Source organism: Pempheris klunzingeri, chromosome 13 (assembly GCF_042242105.1).
Source record: "Pempheris klunzingeri isolate RE-2024b chromosome 13, fPemKlu1.hap1, whole genome shotgun sequence".
Taxonomy (NCBI): Eukaryota; Metazoa; Chordata; class Actinopteri; order Acropomatiformes; family Pempheridae; genus Pempheris; species Pempheris klunzingeri.
Genome location: NC_092024.1, coordinates 10,822,900 through 10,849,721, shown reverse-complemented (window position 1 = coordinate 10,849,721; position 26,822 = coordinate 10,822,900). Strand labels below are relative to the sequence as shown.

Sequence of the window (26,822 nt, the reverse complement as noted above, 5' to 3'; positions counted from 1 at the left end):
CCCTGTGTCTGAATTTGCATAAACCATGCAAGGCTCAATTTTGTTAATGCAGGCAAGTGCAAGTGACCTTTCACCCCTTCCGTGGTACCTAATGCAAAGGGTTGTGTGTGTATGTAAGTGTGTGACCTCGCCTTGACCTTAAGAGGTCACTATGTCTACACTGCATCCCCCAATACATTGAGTTATCCATCTCCTCTACCAGTCCACTTCTTCACTTCACTCTGTGTGTGGACCAAAAAAAAAAGAGCTGAACATGCCCAGGCTAAGTGTCCCCCCCCCCCACATTGTTCTACCAGTGCAAATTCAACTTAAAGGTTATAATGTGGGACTGAAATAGATTTATACGGGCAAGGACATGCATTTTGTGGCCACAGACAAAAGGTTGCACTTTACTCCGTACACTTTACAGCATCATATTGCATGTACTCCAAAATACAGTTATTAGGCAGACAGTGAAAAAGTCAATATCTTGCCATCGTGTTTCCTTTTGGTTGACTGCTGACTCAAGGAGACATGCCAGGGTCCACTTTACTCTCTCAACTATGGAGATGCCCCTGACTAGATGTGCTCTGCTTGTGTGTGTGTGTGTGTGTGTGTGTGTGTGCACTTGGCGTGTTAAGTTGTTTGAGTGCTCTCTCTCTCTCTCCCTCTTTTTTATCCCTCTCTGAATCTCTCTTTCACCTTCCTTTGTTTCTCTCTCTGTGTTTGTATTATGTGGGGCGCATGTGTGTGTAGTCGTGTGTGTTTGTACACTGAAGATGCTTTTGCAGCTACCGTAGTGTGTGGCTAATGAAGCACTTAGGATCTTCCCTCTGGTTCACTGATATATAGAGAAGGTTAGGACACATACTGATATAGGGAAACACAATGTAGGCATACATTTAAATGTGACTGTTTGACCACATGAAACCTACTTAATGTCTCATCTCCCATCTTACCTGCCCACTGTATAGAAATTGCATATTGAGAAACATATTTTTTCACCATACCTTTATCTACTCTGGAAGAACAGTTGACCAGTGTGGTTGAATATAAGCTGTGCGTCAAGGCTCGTCTTACATTACCTCATAGCCTCTAGACACTTTAAAATGATTTCTAATTAAATGAAAAGAAGATTTTTATTGTAATTGACGTAAATTACCACAGAATCTTTACATTTTGTACTCAAGGTGAATCTAGCATTTTGCTGTTTAGGCATTTATGTCTCTCCACTGGTTGATGAGATTCATTTCTACTCTCTGAAGACCTCTGCTGATCATCATCCTCTTCTCCTCCTCCCTTTCCCATCAACCCTCCCCCTCCCGTCTCTCACCCCAGGCTGCTGAATAGAATGGCCGCTGATGACCGGCACCTACCCTCCAGTTGTGGGTCCTACATCAAGACGGAGCCATCCAGTCCCTCCTCGGTCATCGACACGGTCAGCCACCACAGCCCAAGTGGCAACTCAGACGCCAGTGGTGGCTATGTCAGCACTATGAACAGCCACTCCAACGGCCTGGACTCTCCACCTATGTTCACCCCCAGCGGGCTCGGGGCTGCCACCTGCCGCAAGCGCTATGACGACTGCTCCAGCACCATCATGGAGGACTCGTCCATAAAGTGCGAATACATGTTGAACTCCCTTCCCAAGAGGCTGTGCCTGGTCTGTGGAGATATAGCCTCGGGGTATCACTATGGGGTGGCCTCTTGTGAGGCCTGCAAAGCCTTTTTTAAAAGGACAATACAAGGTATTTTTCTTCTCTCCCCTTCCCCCAACAAACACTCAATACAAGTTATTTCATCGCATGTCGCCGTATCATCTGACATAAAAACACCCTCCATACAAGACACCTTTGGCCTTACAACAACACTGAAACATTCTCAGCTCAAGTGATTTACTATGTAAAAAAATCACTGGAGTGTGGAAGATGTTTTCTTTGCCTCCTGAGACCTCCATAGAAAATCTTTGTTTTGATTTCATTGCAATGTGCAATACCTAACCACTATAGGATAACATTAAAAACAGGCAAAAATACTTCTGTATTACCAAATAACTGTACATTGTAAAAATGAAGAAACAGAAACCAGATGAATATTTTGACATGGAACAGATCAATAGAGTGGGTGTGATTACATCATCTGTCATGGTTGGTGGTGTATGGTGGACATAACATCATCACTCAGGGCTCAGATTTGGTGGAGTGCAGGGGCTATTTGCCCAGATGCCTTGAGGGGGCAGGGGCTCAGAGAACGTGCTTCATTATTCCTGTCCTGTTTTGTGTTTGTGTGTTTATGTGTGTGTGTGCGAGTATGTGTGTGTGTGTGTGTGTGTGTGTGCCTGGGGACTAGGGTGCGATTGGCTATCTGCAAGGCATGATGTAGCGCAGCTTCTCATTAGAGAGGCAATGAAAGGCCCCCCACTGTGAAACTGTGCGCTCTGCTCCAGATTAATCAGGAAGACGGAGATATTGTTGAGCCTGGAAAAAAAAAATCTGCACAACAGGCACAGCTGCCCAGGTCTAAGCTGTGTCGGCTTAGTAGTGGAATACATGCAGAGGAAAACCTAGATAAAATAGATGAAATGAGCCAAAGGGTTGGGGTTTGGTGAAATGAGATGAGTAAGAGTGGAAGAAAAATGGGAATCTGATATTTAAACTAAATGAGTCTGACATCTTTTATCCAGTGCTTTCAGTAAATTTTCACCACCAAATGATTGCAGGCATTACATGGAGAGCAGGCTGTCTGTCTGGATGATAGGTGTTGATTTTGGACCTTACAGTCCTATCAGCTTTAGACAGTCTATGTACCTTTTGCAGGCAAACAAAAGCATTAGGCCAAATCCTCCTGTTTACCCATGCTGCCATCAGCAATCCTGTCTGTTGACAAAAGATGAACATTTTCTCTCAAGTAACATAACTGGGCTTTTGTCCTCTTACTAAAAGTACACTGACGGCAACACAATGGAACAGAAAGGGAGCATCGGGGGAAAGAAAGAGACGTCTTAAGTGGAGCAATGGCCCAAACAATTAAGAAAAAGTTACATGAAAAAAAATTGAAAGCTCTCTCTTTTTTCCCCCCTCACTTTGCATTGTCGATTTGAAATCCCTCTCTTTCTCTTCTTGGAGGGCTGCCTGTAATGGAGCTAATCTGCCGTCGTTTGTCCGAGCCACAGGAGTTTTGTCAATAACAATCAGCGTTTGGAAAGTGTAATTAAGGCCGAGGCTTTTCATTAGGAAGAAGGGAGGGGGCCGTCTCCAGGGACGGGCATGCCAATTAGAAACTCAGGCACGCGTCGCCGGGTAATTTCAGGGAAAGGAGGGGAAAAAAACCCAGGACTTCTTTAGATTGGAGAGGGACCCTGCTGCTCTTTCAGAGGAGAGGAGGAGAGGCTTAATGGCATAATAATCAGACAGGGGTCCCAGGCAGAGAAGGCAGGAGGACGCAGGGACTTTTTGGGGGAGGTGAAAGCCTTCTAAATGATAAAAGAAACACATGCAGGATTGCTGGAGGAAAATGGAGGCAGTAAATAGCGGGATGTAGAGCCCTTGAAAGAATGAGAGGGTGCCGTTGATGAGAACTGATTAATTAAAGGAATAACGAGGCAGTCAAGGGTGGAGTGTGAGACGGCCCTCTCTAATGAGAGGAAAACAAAGGAGCTGTCTTTTCCAGCCCTTTATCACATTGTTCTATAGCACTTAGGGCAAACAACATGCTAAGTTAATGTTAACCATGTACATGACAGTTTCTTTATCACCTTGTGTTCACCTTGTGTAACTCTTTGTATTTTCTTGTGATACAGCAGCCAGTTCGTGAGAGGAAATTTGTTGTTTTTTTAAAAGATATTAATATATAATGAATAATAAAGTATTTAAAATATTTGACTTTGTGTACAAATTTAGGCACTAGCGCACTATCTCTGTTTCACTTCCCACTCCGGCCTCCTCTTCTTCAGGAGATGCACTTACCTTTTCAACAAAAGCGGATTGAAAATCCATCTTCTGTCACCTATTCATCCAGCGAAAAGCCCCCTGAACTCTTGCGTGGAGATAGTTACATTAGTCAAGGCCAGGTCCAAATTAATGTCAACCTGGATCTCCATCCATCCCAGAAATACCCCCACTCTCATTGCTCCCTAATCACCCCCCCCCCATTCCTGTACTCCACGTGCCCCACCAATCAAAAACATAAATCTCTTATTGAACCGTGTTTTCTTCCCATTTTGAACCCAAGTGTAAAATTGCTTGAAAACCAACTGAACTCAGTGGCCCGCTTTTATATGAAGTAATAGACCTTGACAGTAAGCCTGTAAAAGTCAGTTTAGATTTTGATGAGAAATACCTGCCATTTTACTGTAATTTACTTACAAGACCTGACTTTCCCCTCTGTGCCCTGGCATGGGTCCTGAAAACCCATAAAATAGATTGAGACAGATACTTATCAAGAGAAGAAGGAGGGAAATCTTTTTCTTCTCCCTTCACTCTGTAATGTTATTGGTAACCATACCATAACCTCTCTAAAGACAGATAAACTCCAGCATGGCCCTCAGGTTAAAGGGGTTCCCGCCAGTATGCTTCATTTCTGAAAGTGAAACCGGCCGTACTATTACTCTACAGGCCAGGATTTCCAGGCATCATTTCAGAATGGCAAGGTTAAACAAAACGTAAAACATTTTGTAGGTGCGCCCCTTTTTAGTCAGTCTTTAGATTTGCCGTAACTAGACATTCCTGTTTAAATATCAGTATTTAGTTTGACCTCATAAAATGGAAGTAAAAATTCAGTAAATTCAGTTTTCTTTTACCCACTTATCTTGTTTTGTTGTCACAAAATCAGTTAAATCCAGTTAATTTCAGTTTACGTTATATAAGTCTAATTATATTCAGGTCTAAATAGTTTATTCATCCATTAGGCAGGAAATATGTGGTCAATGAGACAGGAAACGACTTAAGACTCGCAGAAACTACATCATTTACGCTCGAAGAGACAAGAAAGACTCAATAGATTTAAAAAGTGAATGAATAATAACTTCATCTTACTGTTATTAATGCCTTCTCTGTTCAAAGTAAGAAGTTAAATGCGTAAATCTAAATATCTATAGCATAGTGATGCAAACAATCATTTAAGAGCATCAGATATTATAATGACTTGAACACAAAAGGGCAAGAAAGGTCTGAGCATACTGGCGGATAAGTTAAGAAGGCATGTTTTGATGTGGGATGTACTCTGATATTGAAACGCTCCCTCTCCTAAATATAAACCAAACACAGAGATGAAAAATTAGTTAATCCACCCTTCTCCGTGCATTGAGCTAAGAGAAGCCTGTGCTGACAGAACATCAGATGCACACAGGGCTTGACAGGACAGGTGGACGCCGCAGCACAGCAGCGTGTGAGCGTGTGTTTGTTTTTGTTTCTGGAGTGTGTGATATCAAAGGGCTAACTCTCTTAGTTAGCCACCAGGTGTGGTTTGTGCACATGTCCCTGGCACCCCTGAGAAAGATTAGGGAAGGGAGGAGGAAAGGAAAATACACCCCATAAACAAAACGTCCTCAGGGACACACAGGGTCAACTGCGCTGTGTTGAGCCTTGCAAGCGAACTTGGAGCCTAGCGTGCACATGTTGCAATTTACTGGAATGATATAATGAAGTGAGAAGGAAAGATTTTTTTAAATTTGCATTTGAAATCCATGTATTGTTTAATGTATTTAGTACTTTATGTCCTATCAAATTGCTGATTGGTTAGTGTAAAAAGGGAACACAAACCAAAAAGATCTGCATGAAATGATTCCAGCACAAGATTGCACTGATTGCCTCCTCCCAGCATATGTGAAATGGATAGGATTATTATGGTCTGGTTCTGCTATGACAACAGAGAAAACACACAGAGGAAAGACAATCAGAGCTCATCAGCCGCTTCCCTCACACCTTTATTTACCCCAATCCCAAAGAGATGAGGAGAATTAGCATAATGATTTCTAACCCAGATATAAGGAGGAATTTCTAATTATTTATAACATCTTGGGACCCTCCACTTGATCTGTCCAATAATGTTAACATAATTGCATAAGTTGTCAAAGGATGTTGGAGGGCTAGTGGTGGAACGCCAGTGGAATATTACACAGTTTTCTGTTTCTCGATACAGAAATATGGAGTGAGGGTCAAAGCTGTGGAGCAGCTACGGGATGTTGGGATGAAATCCTCATGTGTTTGTGTGTGGATTTTTGTCTGCTAACATACTGCAGGCTATTAAAGGGGATTGTGTGTATTTAGTAGTTTCAACAGAAAGCATATTTCATTTCATTACATTTCATTTTTATTTGTTCCACTCATGCTAATGCACAATTCCAGAGAAAAATAGAAAAGTAATTCCCAATCAAAGCACTACTCTCTTTACACATACTTGCCGACATGCTGTTTACTTACATTTATTTTAGTGGATGAGGAAGAATATTGAGGTAATTATAATGATTAAATTACATTTTTACATCGCTGAACTATTTTTTTTAGTTCACCAACAAAGACAAAAAGAATAGGTTAAAAGAAAAGTTTAGAAAAATGCCACCAATGTCAAAAGCTTTAAAGCTGAAAGCCCATTGAAAATAATCATAATTCAAATTCCTAGGCTGAAGCAACCATTATATTGAAACCCTTTATTGAAAACCCCTGAATACAGTAAAATGTAGGGAATAAGACAGAAGCAGAGGAATTGCCTCACATATTCTGCCCTTTCTTTTGCTAATGCTAGAGTAGAGCAGAACCGGCTCTTTTATTGTGTAGCAATGAAACTCTTTTTCATTGCTCCATCCTGGAATCAGACGCTGCAGTTGAATAATGCATAAGGCCTCTTGCCTGAGCACTATGTAAATAGTCAACAATGGCTACAGTGGTAACAACAGGTTTGGGTCTGCGGAGTATTATGTAAAGTGGTCAGGGGCATCGTGTCTGGCTCTCTAGCCTGCTATTGAGGCAGTGGCAGACCCCTCTGAGTGCAGGGGGACATGGCCTGCGCCTGGGGCCCGGAGGGGACGCGCACAGAATTAATGAGGCCAATTTAGTGTTGGACCAGGGTGGCGTCTCCTGATGGGTCCTGAAGGACTATTGTAGCTTTACCACCACCCACCACCCCCAACCTTTACCTCTTACCCCAGCCTCTCCTCCCGCTCCTCCTCCTCCTGGCACTCAGTGTTGGAAGGTTCTGTACTCGCTGGAGAACACCTGAGCCAATGGACTACTGGAATGGATTCTGCGGGAATCCATATGATTAACAAGTGCCCATGCCTGGCTGCCTCATGATTTATGATAGACCATCTCAATGGCGCAGAGAGTACATATTGGTGTTTATTACGTCTGTAGCAACACCCAATTTACCATTATGCTCTGTCTAGTGCCTGGTGAAGTGCTTCCATCTCATATTCTACCCAATATTTGAATATTTACGCCAACATTTCATTTTGAATTATAATTTGTTGGGCCTCAACCAACTGTTGTTGTGTTGGTGATAACTTGGTCTTGTTCTTCTTCTCCACAGGTAACATAGAATACAGCTGTCCTGCCACAAATGAGTGTGAGATCACAAAACGGAGACGCAAATCATGTCAGGCTTGTCGCTTCATGAAATGCCTCAAAGTGGGGATGCTCAAAGAAGGTAAGAAGAGTAAGAGCATATTTATTATTCTTACACGCACAGATACACATACTCTATGCATTTTAACTTTCATAACAGCTTTCACACAACACTCGTGAAAATAAAGAAACCGTCACAGCTGATCTGATAAGGGAGCATCACACACCAGCTGACATGATAGTTCTTTAAAGTCCCAAGCTGCTTTAACAACGAGTCCCACTCGTATTTTACCAGCCCACAGTCAGAGAAACATACACCTGCCTGGCTTAGACAACAGTTCCCAGCCCCCCTGTCCTCCCCCTACCTATACAGCAGTAAATAATGTGCAGTTGAGCTGGGGACAGAAATATGCTGAATAGGTTGATCCCGCTGTCTGAGTAATAGAAATGTAACAGTATTCCGCCTGGGAAGGCTCAGGCCGGGTCCCTGAGCACACACTCGGCACAGTCTCAGCTCTCCCCAGCATATTGATCCACTAAATGTTTTCCGAACATCTCAGCTCTCTTCCTGTGGATGGTTTTTTAAAGTCACGCCAGTAGGGAATTCAGTGACAATTAAACATGCTTCCGATGGATTTGTCTGGCTGGGTTTCTCTGCCCCTCCCTAACGCCACTGACTGAGCCCGCTGAGACCCCGAGGCTTGGCTGCTCTTCCGGGGGGAGACACCTATCCGTTCTCCCTTAACCCATTGCATTAGTGGATGTGTTCTCACCTGCCTCTCTCTTTCTCTCTCTGTCTCTTTCTCACTTGTTGGTTGCACCAGAAAGGCCAGACAAATGAATAATGAAAGATATGTGGCTTGGGGGTGAAGCGGTGGTGTTATATTTATTCAAGCCTCTTCTGGGAGTAGCTCAGGGACTCTGTAAGGAAATGTGTTTTCCTCAAGTGCTGATGAGTATGGGTCAGGTAGCACTTATGTTGTGCAAAGTATGACTGTCCCTCATGGTTATAGAGTGATATAAATACTCTGCCAGATAGAAGCTCTGACAAATGAAATTCTGTAAAAACTTCCACTTTTAAGTTCTCTGTCAAACTCTGGGCAGTATATATATCCCACCATTATTCCTCCTATTATTCACCGGAGAGTGGGATTTATAGATGCATATATTTCCAGTTGCCACCTGAAGCCAGAGTCATAGCCCGTATGGATCTCCACACAGTAACAGAATCCCCTGGACTGCATGCAGCCAGATAAAGCCTTAGTGCCAGAAAGACAGAGTAATCGCATTACTATCTGATGAAAAATTTATGCCAATATATCATCTTGGAGAATAAGAGACTACAAAAATATGTAGCCGTGGCTATAAATGAATGACCAGTGTCAGGTCAGAGTAAAAAGAGTGTAAAACTCAAATATGCAGACTTCGGCTAAGCCCGAGGTTCTAATGCACACTTCTGTGTATTCAGCACATTCCCAGAATAAGAATGACCCTCCTCTTTTACACAGCGGCTGTCATCGCCGCACTGCAACTATTGCAACTGACTGATTGAAGTCTTGTGCAGGTATTAAACACATCTGTCATGATTAACAGAGAGATGTGAAGTGCATTTTTGCGTAAGCTCTGTCTTGAGGCCCTGTACTTTAAAGTGTCACCAAGACGAAATGGAAAGAGAGACACATGGTCTGTGTCCACTATAATCTCTATGAAGCTGTCGGCTCAACGCCACACTCAGGCCCAGGGTGTGGAGATGGCCACCGCTCATGTGACTGAGGTTGCCACTTACTTTCATTACTGCAGAAAGGTCACATTGTGTCTCAATGGAAAACCACCTAATTATAACTTTACAGCTCCTACAAAGTAACGTGCTGCCCCTCAATGAAACAGAAGATTAAATCCATCACTGTCTCAAAGTATAATAGTATTCATCATCTCCGGAGTAAATTAAGGTGCGGAACTTCTGTGTTTACCTTTGTTTATACTCTCGATAGTAAAATTCATACGATAGCAGTATCTACTGACCAAGCACAAAAGCTACATTCGTATCTCAAAGCATGGTAAGAGGTTTAAGGAAAGCGGTCTTCGAAGATCAGCAGTCTGATTACAGGAGACCTGCCTAAACCCTGTGTTGAGTCGCTGTACTTTCCCTTGACTGTATGAAGCAGGAAGTGATCAATAGAAGAATCAAATGTCAGGGGCAACAGGTTTTTCCTCTGATCAATGGAAACGGATCAGAGCTTAGAGCAGAAGAGAAGACAAGATACTATTGAGAGATTACATTGACATCATTCAGTGGCAGTTGCTCTCTGCACTCTTCCTTTCTCCTTCGCTCTCTAACACACAGTTTCTCTCACATACGCAGAGATGCAGAAAATACTATTTCTGTAAAGTTAAATATATATATATATTTTTTTTCTTTGTCTACACATCTGCAGTGTGACCAAAGACAATAGCTTTTTGTTCCATTGTCCTCACTATGTAACAGAGCTATATGTACAGTTAGAAATGAACCTTTCTTACTGTAAGAGAACAGTGTGACAGTCATGAACATTTGCTGAACAAAGGAGCAAAGTGTGTCTGTGCTGATACACAATACACCGCTCATTGTTCAGCAGCCTGGCATGCAAAGAACAACCACATCCCACAATAGCCCCGTCATGATCACATACACACAAACCACACTACACTCACATGTATAGTCACTGAAATACTAGACATGTAATAGTCCACGTGTGTTGCAGGACCTCTGAACCAAATACAGGCTGCCTCCGTGATGCAGTAATAGCAACAGTATAGTAAGTAATAATGAGGCTTTTGCTGAGGCAAACTTCACTTTTTATAAGATTGTAATTTAGAGCAATCTAACGTGTAGTTTAAGTACCATTTAGTCTTTTCAATTAGCAGTACAAGCAGTGATGTCAGCTCACTAGGGATATTGTAGCTAACCTGTAAATGGAGTATGTGACGAGGGTGTCAGTATGGCAGCCCCTGGGGTCAGCAGATGGGGAGGGGGAAATGCGTGACAATTTTTCCGCTACCCTCGCTCATCACCACTCGTGATTAAAAATGCTGAAACACACTTACAAGCATGCAAAGCTGGCAACAGGGGCCCTTTGAAATAGTGCTGACGGCAGTTTAGCGGAGCGGCTTCCTTGAAAGGCAAGGTTCACCATGCCTTGCCATGTGGCCTTCTGATTTTCCCAGCTAAAATAGGGTCCGCCTAAGCCCCCCTTGGCATTGCCAACCATCCCAGACATCCTGACACTTTCCCCAGGGAGAGACACCCAGAACAGGTGAGAGACTCAAAATAAGGGCCCCTACCACGGCCGGCCACACAAAGTGAGTGAAGACAGGCCCTTTTGTAGGAGTGTGCTCAGAGGGGGATTATTATTGTTTTTGGAGAGAAAGAAGAGCCCTAGGTCAGCTGGCCCCAGCCCCCAAACCAAGGCCTGCGCTAATCCGTGCACAAATGCCAGCCGCCTTGGCCAAAAGCCCTCTCCCCTTGCACCCTGCTTTGAAGAGATGATACCCGAGCTCACTCACTGCTACCCTCGCTGCACTATGTAGTGGGCCATAAAACAGTGAGATGACTTTGGATGAGGTGGTACTCAACTCTCTTCACACATTTATAACACACCTACTGTTTATTTTGGAGGGAGCGCAACAAAGTTAGACCACTTAAAGCTTCGGGTGCCACCAAAGGGACATATGAACCTCACAAAGGCCCCCATAAAGTCCTGGCCATAGTGCCCGACAGCATGAGTGAATGAATCTGTCTAGCTGCTCTTAATCACTCTCTCTTCCTCTCTGCCTGTATCTGGCCCTGTTGGACAGTAAAATGAGACAGGTTAGTGCCAAGCTTTAATTCCTGTCAGCATCTGTTAATTATGGCCAGGACTGTTCTAATTAAAAGAGGCACCCATCTACCTTCATCACTGGCTTTACACTGGCTGACACAGCCACATGACTCAACCGGCAGAGAGGATCGTGGAGAGCAGAAGCGCAACCACCTGGCAGCGGCCAAGCTCATCGGGAGAGCCGGAAGAAACAGTAGAAAGGGATGACATCATTTATGAAAATGAGAGGAATTTTCCATTTCTAAAGTGCAGCGTTTAGACCTGAGCAGCAAGTAGAAAGTGTTTGAAGATTCTCAAGACGCCTTCACAGAAGACAATCTTTCTGTATGTGATGCACATGAAAAGGAAATTGTCATGGCGTAAGCGTGTGAGTGTGTGTGATGTACAGGTGGTTGCCATCAGATGATTTCCTGGTGCTTGCTGGGAAAGATGAGGCTCTGTTGGGAATTTGGGGTAATTAGGTTAGTGGGTTGTCAGTGTCAGGAAATTGAAAGACAATCCTAATCAGATTTGTGTTTCTAGGGAATCAAATCATTTATACAGTATAAGTAGAAGAAATCTCTATTCTGCACTTACAAGTTACATGATGATACAGTTTACCAGAGCCGCTGCCCCTCCCCCATGCATTGAGAACGAGAGGCTTTGGCCGTGTAAGATTAGTGGTGAAGATCAAGATGTTTTGAATAAATCCACTGTTGGATTCCTCTTTGTTAAATGAAGGCCACCTCTTCTATCTTCCATCATCTGATTTTCCTTTCCCCCCGTTCACCGTGCGACCTCCAATCACCGAGCATGGGACACATCCAAACTCATCCCCTCCAAGAGCACTTGCTGATGGGCAAATTGTATTAGGCTCATTTGCAGTGGCCACACAATGCCCAGGTTTGACACCGTCCTCCCTGTTATAAAGTGATGAAATCATCAAGGAAGTGCTCTGGCTGCAGGTGTTGTTCGCTCAGAGGACGCAGGCAGCTGACAAATTAACTCCTCCTCCACCGCGAGCATTTCATTGAGCCTTTTCTCATCCCCCCCTTTAGTATTAAATTTGTTTGGGGGGGGGTTACATTATGCATACAAGTTAAATTGAAGGGATTCTCCCTCTTGACAGGATTAAGATATCAGGGATATTTAGGCTGTTGGGTAGCACCGATGCTGGACCAAATATGGGGGTGTAGGATATAAATGTTCGCATACACTTGCATTAAATAACCAAATACCTGCCTGGTGGTATCAAATAAATAGAACAGCGTAGATGAAATATTTTAACTATGTTGAAAATTAATAGAATAGAAAAGACATCCAAATGGAAACATTCTTATCAAATAATGAGATAATAAATAACTTATGTTATGATGAGGCTAGCTTGACATTTACAGTATCAGTGTGCAACCTGGCCCCCTAGCTGTGGCAGGGGGTGATAAGGCCTCAGTGCTACTCCAGTGAAAGAGGGGTGAAATAAGGGTCTTTTATGGGAAAGCAATACCAAGTTATCTATCTGCAGTATGACAGCGGATGTTTTGTACGGTGTGTGTGGGACTACGTCTTTTCTTGTCGGCCGGTTTCTTTTTCTGGACACTGAGGAGCACACACCTGAGCTCACGCAGACTTACACACACACAAGCAAAGAGGCATGTAGCTGGCAGCTAATTAGTATGCAGTCTGCCTCACCCCAAAAGCTAAATAATTAGAGGGCCAGTCTGTGAGATCATTGACCCTGCGTTAAATATTCATATGTTTAGACCTGCTCTGGGCTCAGCTGTGTCACAGTAGACCAGCCAGGCATGGACCACATATGGGAAGGCAGCCGTGCTTCTGACACATCCACACACACACACACACACACACACACACGCACGCACACACACACACACTGGAGTGCATGCTCGCACACACACTTATGCCACTATGCAGTGCTTTTACAGTTCTTACACACAAGACAGAACCCAGCATTCACACTGCTACTTTTACACATGATCACACACTTTTTTGTTCTACTGTGTTAGATGGATTTTCATTTGTTTTAACTTTTTAGTATTAACCAAGTTAATATTCTTGTGTTTGATATCCCTTAAAACCTCGGGGGAAAAAAACACTCTCTTCATCTCATGTCCCTCCTGTCGTTTCTAACCCAGGGGTTCGTCTGGACCGCGTGCGAGGGGGCAGACAGAAGTACAAGCGGAGGTTGGACACAGAAAACAACCCATACCTGGGCTTGACGCTTCCCCCTCCCACCAAAAAGCCTCGTGAGTACTTCTCCATCACTCCTCCATCGCTCCCTCCTCTGCCAGGCCAGGCCGCAGGTAAAACTAAGGCAAAATTCTAGGCCAGACTCGTGTTCCCACTGTCTCTCATGCTGACGGTTGAGAGTTCATTGGTCAGAAATATAGGCCAGGTATTGTTCCAGTCAGAGCTGAATTATGATAAGTCTAGGAGCAGATGACCGATATTAGAAAACTACAGAGTGCTTCAGTACACCAGTGTGTCATATTTTCACACAATAATTTTTTTCCACTTGCATGCATTCTGAAGAGATAAGAGCTATTAGTGCCTTCATTTCACTCATACAAACTCAAGCTCCATCCATTAGTTGGCATAATGAGAAAGAGAGAGAGAGAGTGCGAAAGTGAGGCCACCATTCTGCTGTGTGTTACAGTTTCGCCAAAAGTCCACTGTTTATCACCACGGTGCATCTTTGTGGCTCGCTCAGCTTTGCAGTGATATGACCTTTGACCTCCGCTTTGCTTTGACATCTCCCTCCTTCCTCCTCTATCCCCAGTCACAAAGATAGTGTCTCACCTGTTGGTGGCGGAGCCGGAGAAGATCTATGCCATGCCTGACCCCACCATGCCGGAGAGCGACATCAAGGCTTTGACCACGCTGTGCGACCTGGCTGACCGCGAGCTGGTGGTCATCATCGGCTGGGCCAAGCACATTCCAGGTACAAAACAAAGTGCTTTCGCTCCCTTTTCTTCTTTCTAAAGCACCTTTTCCCGGTTTTATTCGCCCCTGCCTTCCCCTGTCTCCTGTCTCACACACACTTTGTATGAATAAAAATGCACACGCACGTAGATAATTAATGACAGCAGCTCATACAGCCTCAGGGTGTGTGGAGGATGGAGGGGGTGCACAATGGACATAGCTGTGGAAGAAACAAATCAATAGCGCATCTAAAACCCCTGCATTGAATGGAGAGGGGGACACAGACCAAGTGCTAATGTATGTTGTAATCACCAGGGAGATTCAGAACAAAGTTGGGGACCGGCCCAATCAAACAAGACATCATATCACACACAGACACACACATGAATGCACACAAGCGGAAGCACACACACATTGAATTATTGATGGGCATAATCATGTTTCTTCCGTGCCCCATAGGCATTCTGATAGACGAGGTGTTAGGTTATAAGAGGCTGTTGAATTAAGGATACAGCACCTCACGTCAGCAGAGATTTTGCTTCCTTCAAGAGTTTTCCTCTGATTTTGACAGAGAACACATTGTTTAGCCGCTCTGTTTTTTGCAACCAAGGCAGATTCTCCTTGATCTTGAGCTTGACCCCCATAACTCTATAACATTACAGTGCTGTAGGCATGGAGGGGTAACAAACTAAATGAATGTGTCCCTCAGCGGCACCTACATAACCTCTTCTTCTCATCAGCATAACTTGGACAGGCACAGAGCTGTCAGCATGCAGGAAATGTGCGACATCACTTCAGCACTGACGCACACACACGCTGTCAGTCTCCCTCCCTCACACACACATGCGCGTGCGCACACACACACACACACACGCACTCACACATCCACGTGTTTGCATACCTTAAAGTCACATCAGTTAATTCAGAAGATACATTTCAATCCCGATTTATAGATGAAGAAAGGTTCATTTATTTGCAGTAAAGTGAAATGGACTTCAACTGACCTCGGGCAGGTGCATTTTGTACTGAAAAGGTATTAGAGTACTTCTCAGAAGGAGAGGTATTAATCAGGTACAGATCTGATAGTAAGGAGATTAGAGATGGATATGCTCCCAGCCCCTGGCCTCAGCCTCGGCCCCTTACGCATCTAAACTGTTTGGATCACTCCCAATGGGCCCTGCATGGTCAGCAGACTGAGAGTTTAACAAGGAGCTTAGTCAGGACTGGATCACAACTGACCCGATAACACACTCTCATCGTTGTGACCCAAAAATTACACCAGCATCACAGACACGCACAAAAACGACAACATTCCTGGACTGGCTGCTGGTTATAGACTGTGCAGGCTGGGAGACATCACTCACTAAGACTCTCATACGTAGTACAGATGCAGTAAAAAGAGTACCTGTCATCTTTTTGTATTTTCTGTGAAAAAGATACAGAATATCATCTAATGCCAGTTAGATGCCAGTGACCTGAAGCAGGTTAATCAGACTTAATCAGACTTACATGTATTGTGTATGACTCACACTTGTCATTTATCTCGATGAATCATATATTTTTTTAACATATCCTTAATCATGTCTCACCCATTTAAGTGTTAAAGGTTTTAACTTGTATCCTGAAGTGCATCATCATTTTAATATGTGTACACTCTAACTCGGATTTTGTGTGTCACAGCGTTGAAGCGCTGTTAATCAGATTACGCTAACACGTATTGTACAGTGGATAGATTCATAATGTTAATGGGATTTGCCCCACAGATTGCGGCAGAGGACTTATCATTCCAAATGCGTCGATAATGATCATTTAACCCAAAACCTGGGGCAGTAAGCCTGAGTGTCTGTTCCAACTGCGAGCGAATACCTGGAACGGATGCGCTGAACAATGTGCTGCACCTGCGAGATGGTAGACTTTAAGTAGATTATTCTGATCTGCTTCTGTATAAATACGCACAATCACACTTGTGCTTTTGTTTTATATTGGTCATTTTTTAAACTTATGCCATAAAATCACAGATATTCTTCTTTAAAAGGCAATATGATGGGATAAAGACCTCCTCTTCAGCTGAGTGCTCGGTCTGTGTCTGTCCCTTTGGTGGTGTCTGTATTAGGACAGTGGGTGTCCTCTGGCCATGAAATGGCTGCATAATTGAGTTGTACATGGCTGAACCTGATCAGAGACGGTTCACTGGTTGAGCGAGACTCCATGCACTAACACTCTGCGCTACAACGGCACCCCAGGGCAGCCTACCATGCTCAGTTCCTACGATATTTCTCTCTCCATCCGCTCCGGGACAAGAAAGGAACAGGGGGGAAAAACTGCTGATTGCATTCTGATAGATTTTTGCAGCCTTAGGCGATGGAATTAAAAAGATTAACAGTTCATTATGAAGTAGACCACATTGATTAGGCCATTGACAGATGGGCCAATAACTAAAGTCCAAATGTAACAATTTAAATGTCACGAAAATTGGCACTTACCTTCTCCCAATTGATTTTTAATTTCCCCCATTCTCAGCTAACATTTGAAAACGCGTTTTGAAAGTGGCATAATGTGGAGTAGAGTGGCCCCATTGAGTTTTAATTGGAGGGCGATTGGAGGATATCAAAGCTCTAGCATTAGTGTAGATGGTATCTTTGCCTTACAGGGTCCAATGTCAACTTTGTCATCCCAGCCTAGTTAGCATACCATGAAAGGGCAGTTTGCATACATGAAATGCTTTACTGGTTTTACAGTTTTTTTGTCCAATTTTAAATGAAATAAGAGCACAATTAATCAATCAGATCAGGTGCACTTGTTAACTTAGTTTAATGAGGTAGATATTGAAGGCTGGTGTCACATATCAAGAGCTTTTTATCGCAGGTTTGCCATTGCCAGACCACAGCCTTGCCCTCATTCTGAATCTGCCTTTGATTAATTGATAATCGCTGCGGAGCTTTTGGACACCAGTGTCACTGCTCCAAATAGCACCATGAAGCACGGCTGTTGCCTGAGGGTGGTAGGGTCATTAGGAGCCGTGTTAGGGGGATGCTGACAGATGGCTTGTTGCTCCTAAGGTGCTAACAACCTTTGACACACATAGCAGTCCACTGTCCACCCCTCTGGCCTCCTTCCATCCCATAAAACTACATTTCACTCTGTCCACGGGGTTCATGAAGGAACTAAGTATACTGACTACGCTAGAACCTGTTTACCACCTTGACATTGCCGCCTTCTTCAGCACCGATGGGATACCAGTGTGACACCCGTGGCCTCTTGCCACCTCACATCCCTCCCTACCCGCGGTGGGACTGTCATGTGTTCATATGTAAAAACTGCCATGCATGCTGCTTATACAAGTGCTGCTTGTCGTTTGGTGTTTGTCAGCTCTCATCCCAGCTTCCCAGGCCCGAGTGTTTTCAGCTGGGAATTCTTGGAAGGCTAAAGGGCCAAGCAAACATTGACTCACTGCTGCTGCTGCTGCTGCTGCTTTGCCCCAACACAATAAAACATATTTTTGCTCTGGCATGTAAACGCTAGAATGTGAAATATTCAAAAAACATTTAGAACTTATGTTTATAACTTAAAATAATGTATTAAAAAAAGTCCTGCTCATGTGTTAATTTATTTTTCTGTATTTGATTCAGATCAGATTAATCTAATGACACTGTCTTGTTTTCATTGGTGTATTCATTACTGGCGCTCTGGGAATATGCATCATCTGTGCTTTATTGGATCCCAGCTCATCAGCTCTGTAGCTGATAGACAACCGCCTGGCATGTTAGTTGTTAGCATGGTGGCAGCGATGTTAAAAAGAGATCGCGCCTCTTGTATGTTGTCGTGTTTATGTCAGCTCAACCCTCCACCATAATCTCCCACCCACCCACCCACCCATCAGCCCACCCTCCTCCAGCCCCCTCCGGGCTCCTGTTTTCTTTTTGCCATTAAATTGTGAAATCTACTTACTGTGTTTCCAGCCTGATCCCACTCAAGCTGCGTAATCTCCTTGTAATAGAGTGTGAATACTGCCCGGCAATAAATCAGCACCTCATCAGTGCACTTTATTAAATATAGACACCAACAGACAGCTCTTAGTATATTCAATTTACCCTCTGACGTAGGCTTCAACACAGGAGATAAAGATAGATTGAGCAATCAGGTGGATGCTGAGGCCTGAACCCCGGCAGGAGAGCGAGAGGAAGGCGGAAAAGCTGCAGGGAGATTGAGATGGGGGCGTATTGGAGGCAGACAGGCAGTCAGGAGTATGCAGGGCGAAGGAAAGGGACATCTGCCAGGCAGGGTGGGGGAGGGCTTTGTTTAGTGTTTGTTTACTGTGACACATGAACAGGTACATCCAGCATCACAAGTATGTGTTGCCTTTGATTATTTTCACCAAGTTGAATCAGTGTAAAATCAAGGGTCTGAAACTCTGTTGCATCTGTGTAGAATTTTGTCATATTTTATGTAAAATGTTCTGTAGGAAATCTTATATGCTGATGTGCCTTTAAGTGATCGTCAGCAGAGCGCCATCCCTCATTAAGCAATGTTGCTTGATGACAGCGGAGATAAATTATGTGTAATTATGGCAGTGATTAAAGCCTGATTCGTCCTGGTCTTTTGGGGCTAAACAGAGACGTGTAACATCAGTATTGGGCAGTGGGACCCTGGGGAGGGCTAAAGACTCCTGCGTTAGGGTCAGGAGGTCAGAGGGTGCAGATTAAAACAGGGGGATTACTGTATTTAACGTTCTTCATCCTCAAAACGTTCACAGGCTACTGGTCAAATCACCCATTCCCCAGCTACTTACCATGGGATAATGGGCTGGTTATCACGTTGAAAGAAGGCAGATAGCTGACTCTCCTTAAAGTGAGCGCTGGAGCTGAAAAAAACAAGATACATTTTCAGCCATCAACCTCTTATCCACCGAGTCAATTTAGTTTGTATTGACATGATTTTGTCCAATATAAAAACAGCCTTTGTGTCATCAAATCAGTGTCCAGGGAAAGCTTGCAGCAAACTGAGCTGTTTGTGTTGTACATGTGGCTGGACTTCAGGTCAAATTATTTATGTCAAGCACAGCAATTTATTACCAAGCTGCTATTGATTGGGTCCTCCTGACGCTGTCATGTAAATTCAAGAAGAATCATGGTCTGCAGCTGCACGCACACAGATCCACAAAAAACAAGCCTGCAGACACGCGTGCGCTCGCACAGACACACACACGCGCGCACACACACACTCACACCATTATGAAGCTGCTCAAAATTGCCCTTCATCCCTGTATTGGTGATACATCTTACACCGCGGCATGTCACTCTGCCAGATCAGTGGAATCTATACAAATTAGGGGTACATACATTTTCCTCTTGTCCTCTTTTAAATTGCCATCTAAAATAAAAAAGAAACTTTGATATAGAATAAGCTTATGGCAGTATGATCATTCAGCTCAGTTTGAGGTTAGAAAAAAGAGGCGTGCTGAACCCCCGGGGTCCTGTTAGGGGCAGTTTTACTCCAACTGGAGCCCAGAGAGCACTTGACTTGGCTGAGGTGAGATTGCCGCTGGGCAGAAGTCTTCAGGGCCTGCTTGTCCTTCTGATAGCTAGCCATGATAGATCAGCCCCTGTCCAGCCAGAATTACTCTCTTTCCTCTTTCTATCTCCCTCTTCCTTTTCCCCTCATGCTCCGGTCCCCTTTTCGCTCACTGCTGCCGCTTTCTTTCTCTCTTCCTTATCTCTCTCCTCTCTGGCCCATATCTTCTCTTCTCTTGTATCCTCCATTTCTCTCACTCTCTCTCTACTGCCATTTTTTTTTTTCTTTTCTCTCCCTCCCTCTGTCTGCTCTGTTGTCTGATTGAGGGTGAGTTACGAGGGGGCTGCAGCTGGAGGGGGCCACCGTGCCTCGTAATTACATCTCTTTTTATTACCCGCGCTAATGGCCCTCGGGGAGAGGGAAACAATAATAAATTAATAGAATATGAACTCCAGCTCAACAGAAATCTCCAGCATTTCATTTTGGACCGTCCTGTGCTCTGGCAGATGAAACGGTGCTCTGATTAATCTCTGCGAAGGGTTTGAAGCAGCCGTCTGTGGGTTTGGGCTGCCCCCTCCTGCACACAGCCAAGGGCTTTTGGGGAGATAAAGGGAAAGATGATGGTTTTGGCTCCTGTTGTTGGTCTTTAGTGGTCTTGTTTTCACCTTTTGAGCTATGAATGATGGTGTGCTGAGACAGTTAGTGGTCACTAGGCTGCTCTTTAGTGTTGTTTCTCTGTCTCCTATGTTTATTTATTGTTTCCTTTATCTAGATTGAACTGATTTTACCTTGAACGTATTTTACATCTTGTAATTTTGAAAGTGAAAATCCCTTTGAGGCATATGATCGCTGTATGAGCAGGGTGTTTAGGTCAAAGTGAACAAAGAAAAACTCTGCATTGTTATTATCTCTGCATTCCTGCCACAAAGACTTTCAGACAGAAATCTGCCAGTGCTCTCAGCAGTGGAGTGGAAAAGGCCCTTCAAGCGCATAGACAGGCCTCTCTGATTTGGTCAATATTGTGTCATGTTTGGTCAAACCCCGCCAAGGCAGTGGGCTGGAAATGAAGATGTAAATATTGATATTTCATTAGAGGAAATCACCCACTCTGACGGCACTTAACCGGGCCACCTTCAGAGTGCGGCGGCCGGAGCGCCGTGTGACCTGCGGAGTCGGGAAGTCACTTCATTACTCGATTAAATTGAGTGGAAAAAGGCAAGGCAACGACACGAGATCCCATTTGGAGCGATAATTTAGGCCCTGAAGAGAGGGGATGGAGCAGGGGAAAAACACTACCTCTCCATCTCACAACACTGGATTAAATTCAAGGACTTTTAGCGTCAAAGGTAATTGTAGGCTGCTGGGCTGCATGTGTGCATATGGCTGAGAGGTGTCTGCTGTATCAGAACAACTCTAAAGCCTCTCCAACAAGCCCTGAACAAGGCCTTCACACAGGCTGTCACATTGGGAGCAGCGTTTTAGTTCCGCTTCAGTCCTCCTTGGCATTAAAAGGCTAGACAAAGCCTTGCCTGTGATTGTGATGCCAACCTGATGCGGCAATCAAGACCGCGTCCACGCTTGCATGACAATTTCCCTCTGGCCAGTCCACATTCTGTCCAACTTAATGGCCATGTATGCAGACAAGGAAATAACACAACAAGAGATTTTAAGATGCAGTCTGGATATGTGTAATGGCACAGGCCTTTACAAAATATGGCTTATTGCTTCCGCTGATAATAGTCGGGTGTTTTGAGTGCTTTCGGCAGTTTGCTTTGTTGGGTCTAATTTGGGCTCTTCAGACCTCTGACCAGTCCAGCCGGGCACCAGCACCTTTCTGTTAGCACACTATTCTACTGACTATTGATTCCCCTTCAAAATGTGAAGGCCCTCACATTTGATCACAATCTGTTAATTAATGTATCCTCCAGCTCTTCCCCTGCAGTGGTCATCACCACGATAAGGGAAATTGAACACTCAGGTACTCCTCTCCCTGGCTCTTCTTTTTTTCCCCGTGCCTCTCCCTCCGTCCTGTTTCTTTTTCACTTTCTCTCACGCTTCCTCATCATGTCTCTTGTTCTTCTCAAAGTGCACATGTGTGTGTATGTGTGTGCACATGTTCATGGTGTCCTGGCAAGAGCAGATAAACAATAGGCTGATGGCAGCACCCCAGTGAGATCATTTATATTTAAGAGAAAACGTGGGGCATAGGTGCCGTGACTACTCTGGTCAATACTGTAATCTGTCACCTCTTAATCATGCAATGGCAGGTAGTGTGGCAACAGAAAACTTGTAATCATATTAATCAGGGGCGGAGCTGAAGAGCCTAATATGCTGTCAGAATGAGCCGCCTGCAGGCACGCTGTGCAGGGAGAGGGGAGGTGGGAGATGGAGGGGAAAAAGTGGTGTGTGTGTGTGTGTGGGGGGGGGTCATGCAGTTTATTGACAGCTGAAGGGTAGTACGAAGGGAAAAGGGATGAGATGGCTATCTGCTCCTCACGCGCTCTTCCTTTGTCTTTTTGCCTTTATCCTTTTTTAATTTGTTTGAATTTCTCACAGCTCTTTTGGGGATCTCGCAGTTTTTTTTATTTAATGTTCTATTCTGAGCATGTGTAGAGGTGTTGAAGGGGAAATGACAGTGGTTTGATGCGCTTGTCCTCAACAGCTCATCCAGCTGCTGTTGGAGAAGGAGGCCCTGGGTTTAAGCAAGTCTTCAGGCCCGGCTTGAACCATTTGACCCCCCGTGCTCTATTTGTGTGCTTTTATGTGCTTGGATTTATGTGCATACGAATAGGTGACATAATCCGCATGCGCACATGTGCGTCTGCTTGTTTTCCTGGTTGACACACGTTTGTGTATCTGTCCATGTTGCTATGTGTAAGTGTGTGCGTCCCCTCACCACCCTCTCCCGCTACACAGTGCATGTCATGTCCTCAACCCCTCCAACGAGAATGTGTCTTGGTGCTAATCCCCCTCACACCAATAGAAGTGTGACAGGATACAAGGGGTAACCACATGGCTTTGTATATCCTGGACCTTTGCACCGATTTACTGTCCTCACTTATAGTAAAGCCCACTCAAGTGCTCTAACACCGGCTTCAAAGAGGACCTTCTACTGTGCATTTAAATTTAAACACCACTCGCTAACATGTGCCCCGGCATGTACTCCAGGCTGCCAGGGCTTGACAAGTCATGTTTGGTTTACTGACCAACTCAAAGTGCTCTGTTGTTTTACTTTTAAATACTTTCTTTTACTTTTTGATACTCTCAAATAAAAGAAAACATCTGGCTTAATCAAGGAAGAGGCATGAATGTGCATTTTTTTCTCCTAAAGTTTTCCCCTCTGTCCTTCCAGGCTTTTCCTCTCTCTCTCTGGGAGACCAGATGAGTTTACTGCAGAGCGCCTGGATGGAGATCCTCATCCTCAGCATTGTGTTCCGCTCACTGCCATACGAGGACGAGCTGGTGTACGCCGAGGACTACATCATGGACGAGGAGCACTCGCGGCTGACGGGCCTGCTCGACCTCTACGTCTCCATCCTGCAGCTGGTCCGCAAATGCAAGAAGCTCAAAGTGGAGAAGGAAGAGTTTGTCACCCTCAAGGCCATCGCTCTCGCCAACTCAGGTGGGGTGTCTCCTGCGCGCTGACGCATCGTAAATAACTTTAAGGTGTCATGATTTTTAATTGAGGCAAATTTTATGTGCATTTTAATGAAAACTACATTATGTTTTAAATAAGCATCAGAATAACCTTGACAAAAAAGTGAAATTATTCATCTCAGAATTATTTATATTTATACGGGCAGCAGAAACATCGTTCAAAATAGAATGAAATATCGTCCAATTTAGCAAATGTCTTCTGATTAACTATTTATATAAATCATTCCTTTACTAATATATAATAATGATATTTATAATACAGATTTACTAACAGAGGAACAAACCAGTCCCTAAGAAGTCATTGGTTGGGAATATGTATATTATTTTTTGTTTGATATTACCCTTATTGTTTCATTCCATAATGTAATATATTTTTGTTTTAACAACATTTTATTATTCCCACTCAGTTTTAGTTTTGATATTTAAGTATCAGTGCATTAAGTAAAATACAACAAATAACTGCTGAAAAAAACATTTTGTAAAAGCAAATCAAAAATTAAATGCACTTTTTAAAAGTGAAGCCTTTATCATTTTTTATCTACTGAAATAGCAAATAGATATCACTCTGAAGTTATATATTCAACTTTTTAAAAATGCAGACTTCACATGAAAATGTTGGAGACATTCTTCTAGTGTGTTACTCGCTCAGAATATTTCACTTTCTCCGGACTGGACCTCTGGGTAATGCACAGTAGACGGTGTAATATCCAGAAACAGTAAGGTATTGTCTAACACAGTTTCAGAAATGACATTTCTTAGTTTTGCAGGAGTTTTTCAGTGTAACCTTTAGTTTGGAGTGTGAGATGGAGAGATGGAGAGAAGATAAGGGCAGTGTGCGGGAAAGAGCGATGGAGGAGTGAGCTTTTTTAATTGAACACCTTCCATGTTGTGGTATTTCTCCAGCACTCCCTCTCCCCTCTCTTTCTCTATCTCCATAACAGTAGCTGCAGGGCACAGCAGCCACGGGAGATAAATTTAGCATTTCATTAGGAGCACAGGGGCTGTCAATAAAATGTGTTAAGTCGAATGGAATGAGTATCAGGGAGTGATAGGCCTCGTTTGTTCCGATGCCGAGACGGCACGCTGCTATTGACAGGCTCCTTTTGAGGAGGCAGGACCTGTCCCGCTCTGATCAATGCACGCCTGGGTCACTGGGCCGCTTTCCTTGTTTTGTCCGGGGCTGAAAAATGAAAATGCTGATGGTGGGTCTTTGCTTTCAGACAACAGAGCTTCGGAAGGGAGGTAGGGTGAGGGAGAGTGGAAAGATGGGGGAGAGAGGTGGAGGAGGACAAGGAGGAGGAGGAGGAGGAGGAGGAGAGTGTCCGGAATGTTAGAACAAGGTCTCTGGGAGATCGCTCTCTCGGGAGCCCCTCTGTCTGACAGCTGTGAAAATTCATAGCGATTGATTTTGTAATTAGCAGTTTATCAATTGGATCGACGTGGGCTCACTGATGGATTGCGAGGAAATTGTTTCTTCAAAGTTGTTTTTTTAAGTCTACCCCTCCTCCAAGGACTACAAGCTGTGTGCTCGCTGTCTCCTGCCCTCTTTTCCTGCCCATCTGTTGAGATGTCGCTATCTCTCTTTTTATTTTCTCTTCTTTTTCTCTCCTCGCCGCAAAGCATTCAATTACAGAGGGTTCAAATTAGGTTTATTGCTAAAACATGTTTGTGAGTGTGAAAAATAGAGCAAAATATCGGTTTGATTTGTAAAAATGCAGCTTGTTAGGTTATGAATCCAGCCTCTGTGAAAAGAACAAGAGATAATTATGTCACACCACATCCTCATCTGAGATTTTTCTTTTCTTTTTTGCCTTTTGTTCTTCCATCCTCCCCCTCCCACATTCACTTTACAAAACGACCTACTTCATTTTACCACTGTGGATTTGAAAACCGTCAGGGTGAGAAATGTCTCAAGGTCTTGGGAATACAGTTGTTCCAGTCAATGAATTTGGGGCGAAGTCTGAAATCTGTTTTGCCTTTTATTGTCCCGTGTGGTAAAATATGCACCGCCAAGGTGAGACGAGTCAGGCAGCCAATGACATGCCGCCTCCGGAGTGCCAGACACCGGTTAACCAGTGAGAGAAAACGCGACCCCGGACTGTCCCTGAGAGAACTGGGAGATAGAAACAGTGGCAGGAAAAGGCGAGAATGAGAGAGGAGTACTGTAACATGGTGTACAGTAGGATCAGGAAAAAACGGTGGCAGCGTAGCGAAACGTTATAGGAGCAAAGAACCCCGGAGAGAAGCCAGACTGAAACTGTAGACTGCTCTAAAACTGGCCTAGAGGTGGGGGAGATTTGGGCCGACTGGAGCTGAGAAAGTCGCTGCTTTTGTTGTTCACAGTACAATAGAGTAAGCAAGTCCTTTTTTGGATATAGACAAATTATATTAAAAAAATACAGGATAGTTAAAAATGTAGCTGTTATATTCAGATAGCTGCTTTTGTTGTTGATTGTAGCAGTACAATAAACCCATTAGACTTTGTTTTCCCTCCTCTGTGATGCTCAGAAACCCCTTTAAAGGAGGAAGAAAGAAATTAATTGAAAGGAAGTGTTGTATTCATCGCAGGCATGTTTATGGTGTCCAATTCTCTAATGGAGCCCCTCTTTTTTCCTTTTTTTCTTGTTCGAAAACAATCTGTCCTTTGGAACAGTGAGGTGTTTAATGTGGACTCACTCAGCAGAGATTGGGTGCTATTCATGCCATTGTTACTGGAGGATAACATTGATTTTCAGTCTCGCTGGTCAAGGGCCATATGAATATCCCTCCCAGTCCACCACTCAATAAATATATAAATAAATAATAAAATAAAATAGAGCAGATGTTGTTTTTTTCTTTTTTTATGATCTATTCTTTATCTTGTCAGGGTGTGAGCTATACTGATAATGTGTTCCCCACCCCACTGCTACTGACAGAGCAGTAAAGATCCATCATGAGATTTAATTTTGTTTTAGAAAAATCCATTTCCCATCACTTCTGTTATATTTCCGTTGTCTCAAAGTGCAAACTACATTTCTGACATGTTGCTTTTTGTCTTTTCAAATTTCAAAACATATCAATCATCACGCTCCTTTCTCTGCTCTTTGTCCCGTCAGACTCCATGCACATAGAGGACATGGAGGCGGTGCAGAAGCTTCAGGACGCTCTCCACGAGGCCCTGCAGGACTACGAGAGCAGCCAGCACCAGGAGGACCCGCGGCGGGCGGGCAAGCTGCTCATGACCCTGCCTCTGCTGCGGCAGACGGCCACCAAGGCTGTGCAGCACTTTTACAGCATCAAGGTGCAGGGCAAGGTGCCCATGCACAAACTCTTCCTGGAGATGCTGGAGGCCAAGGTCTGA

The 26,822-nt window shown here is 44.0% G+C and overlaps 1 protein-coding gene across 2 annotated transcripts; it reads left to right on the top strand.

Moving 5' to 3' along the window:
• Positions 1–1,315: 1,315 nt before the first annotated feature.
• esrrb (estrogen-related receptor beta) lies at positions 1,316–26,822 on the top strand. 2 transcript variants are annotated; one of them, XM_070842105.1, is made up of 6 exons: positions 1,316–1,727; positions 7,504–7,620; positions 13,528–13,663; positions 14,176–14,333; positions 23,178–23,447; positions 26,578–26,822. In XM_070842105.1, exons 1-6 carry the CDS (start codon positions 1,331–1,333, stop codon positions 26,820–26,822), a joined length of 1,323 nt encoding a protein of 440 aa, XP_070698206.1. In that variant the 5' UTR covers positions 1,316–1,330. The 2 variants fall into 2 exon arrangements, with proteins under 2 accessions (XP_070698206.1, XP_070698203.1); XM_070842102.1 differs by having other exon boundaries at positions 1,318–1,727; positions 13,528–13,638; positions 14,172–14,333.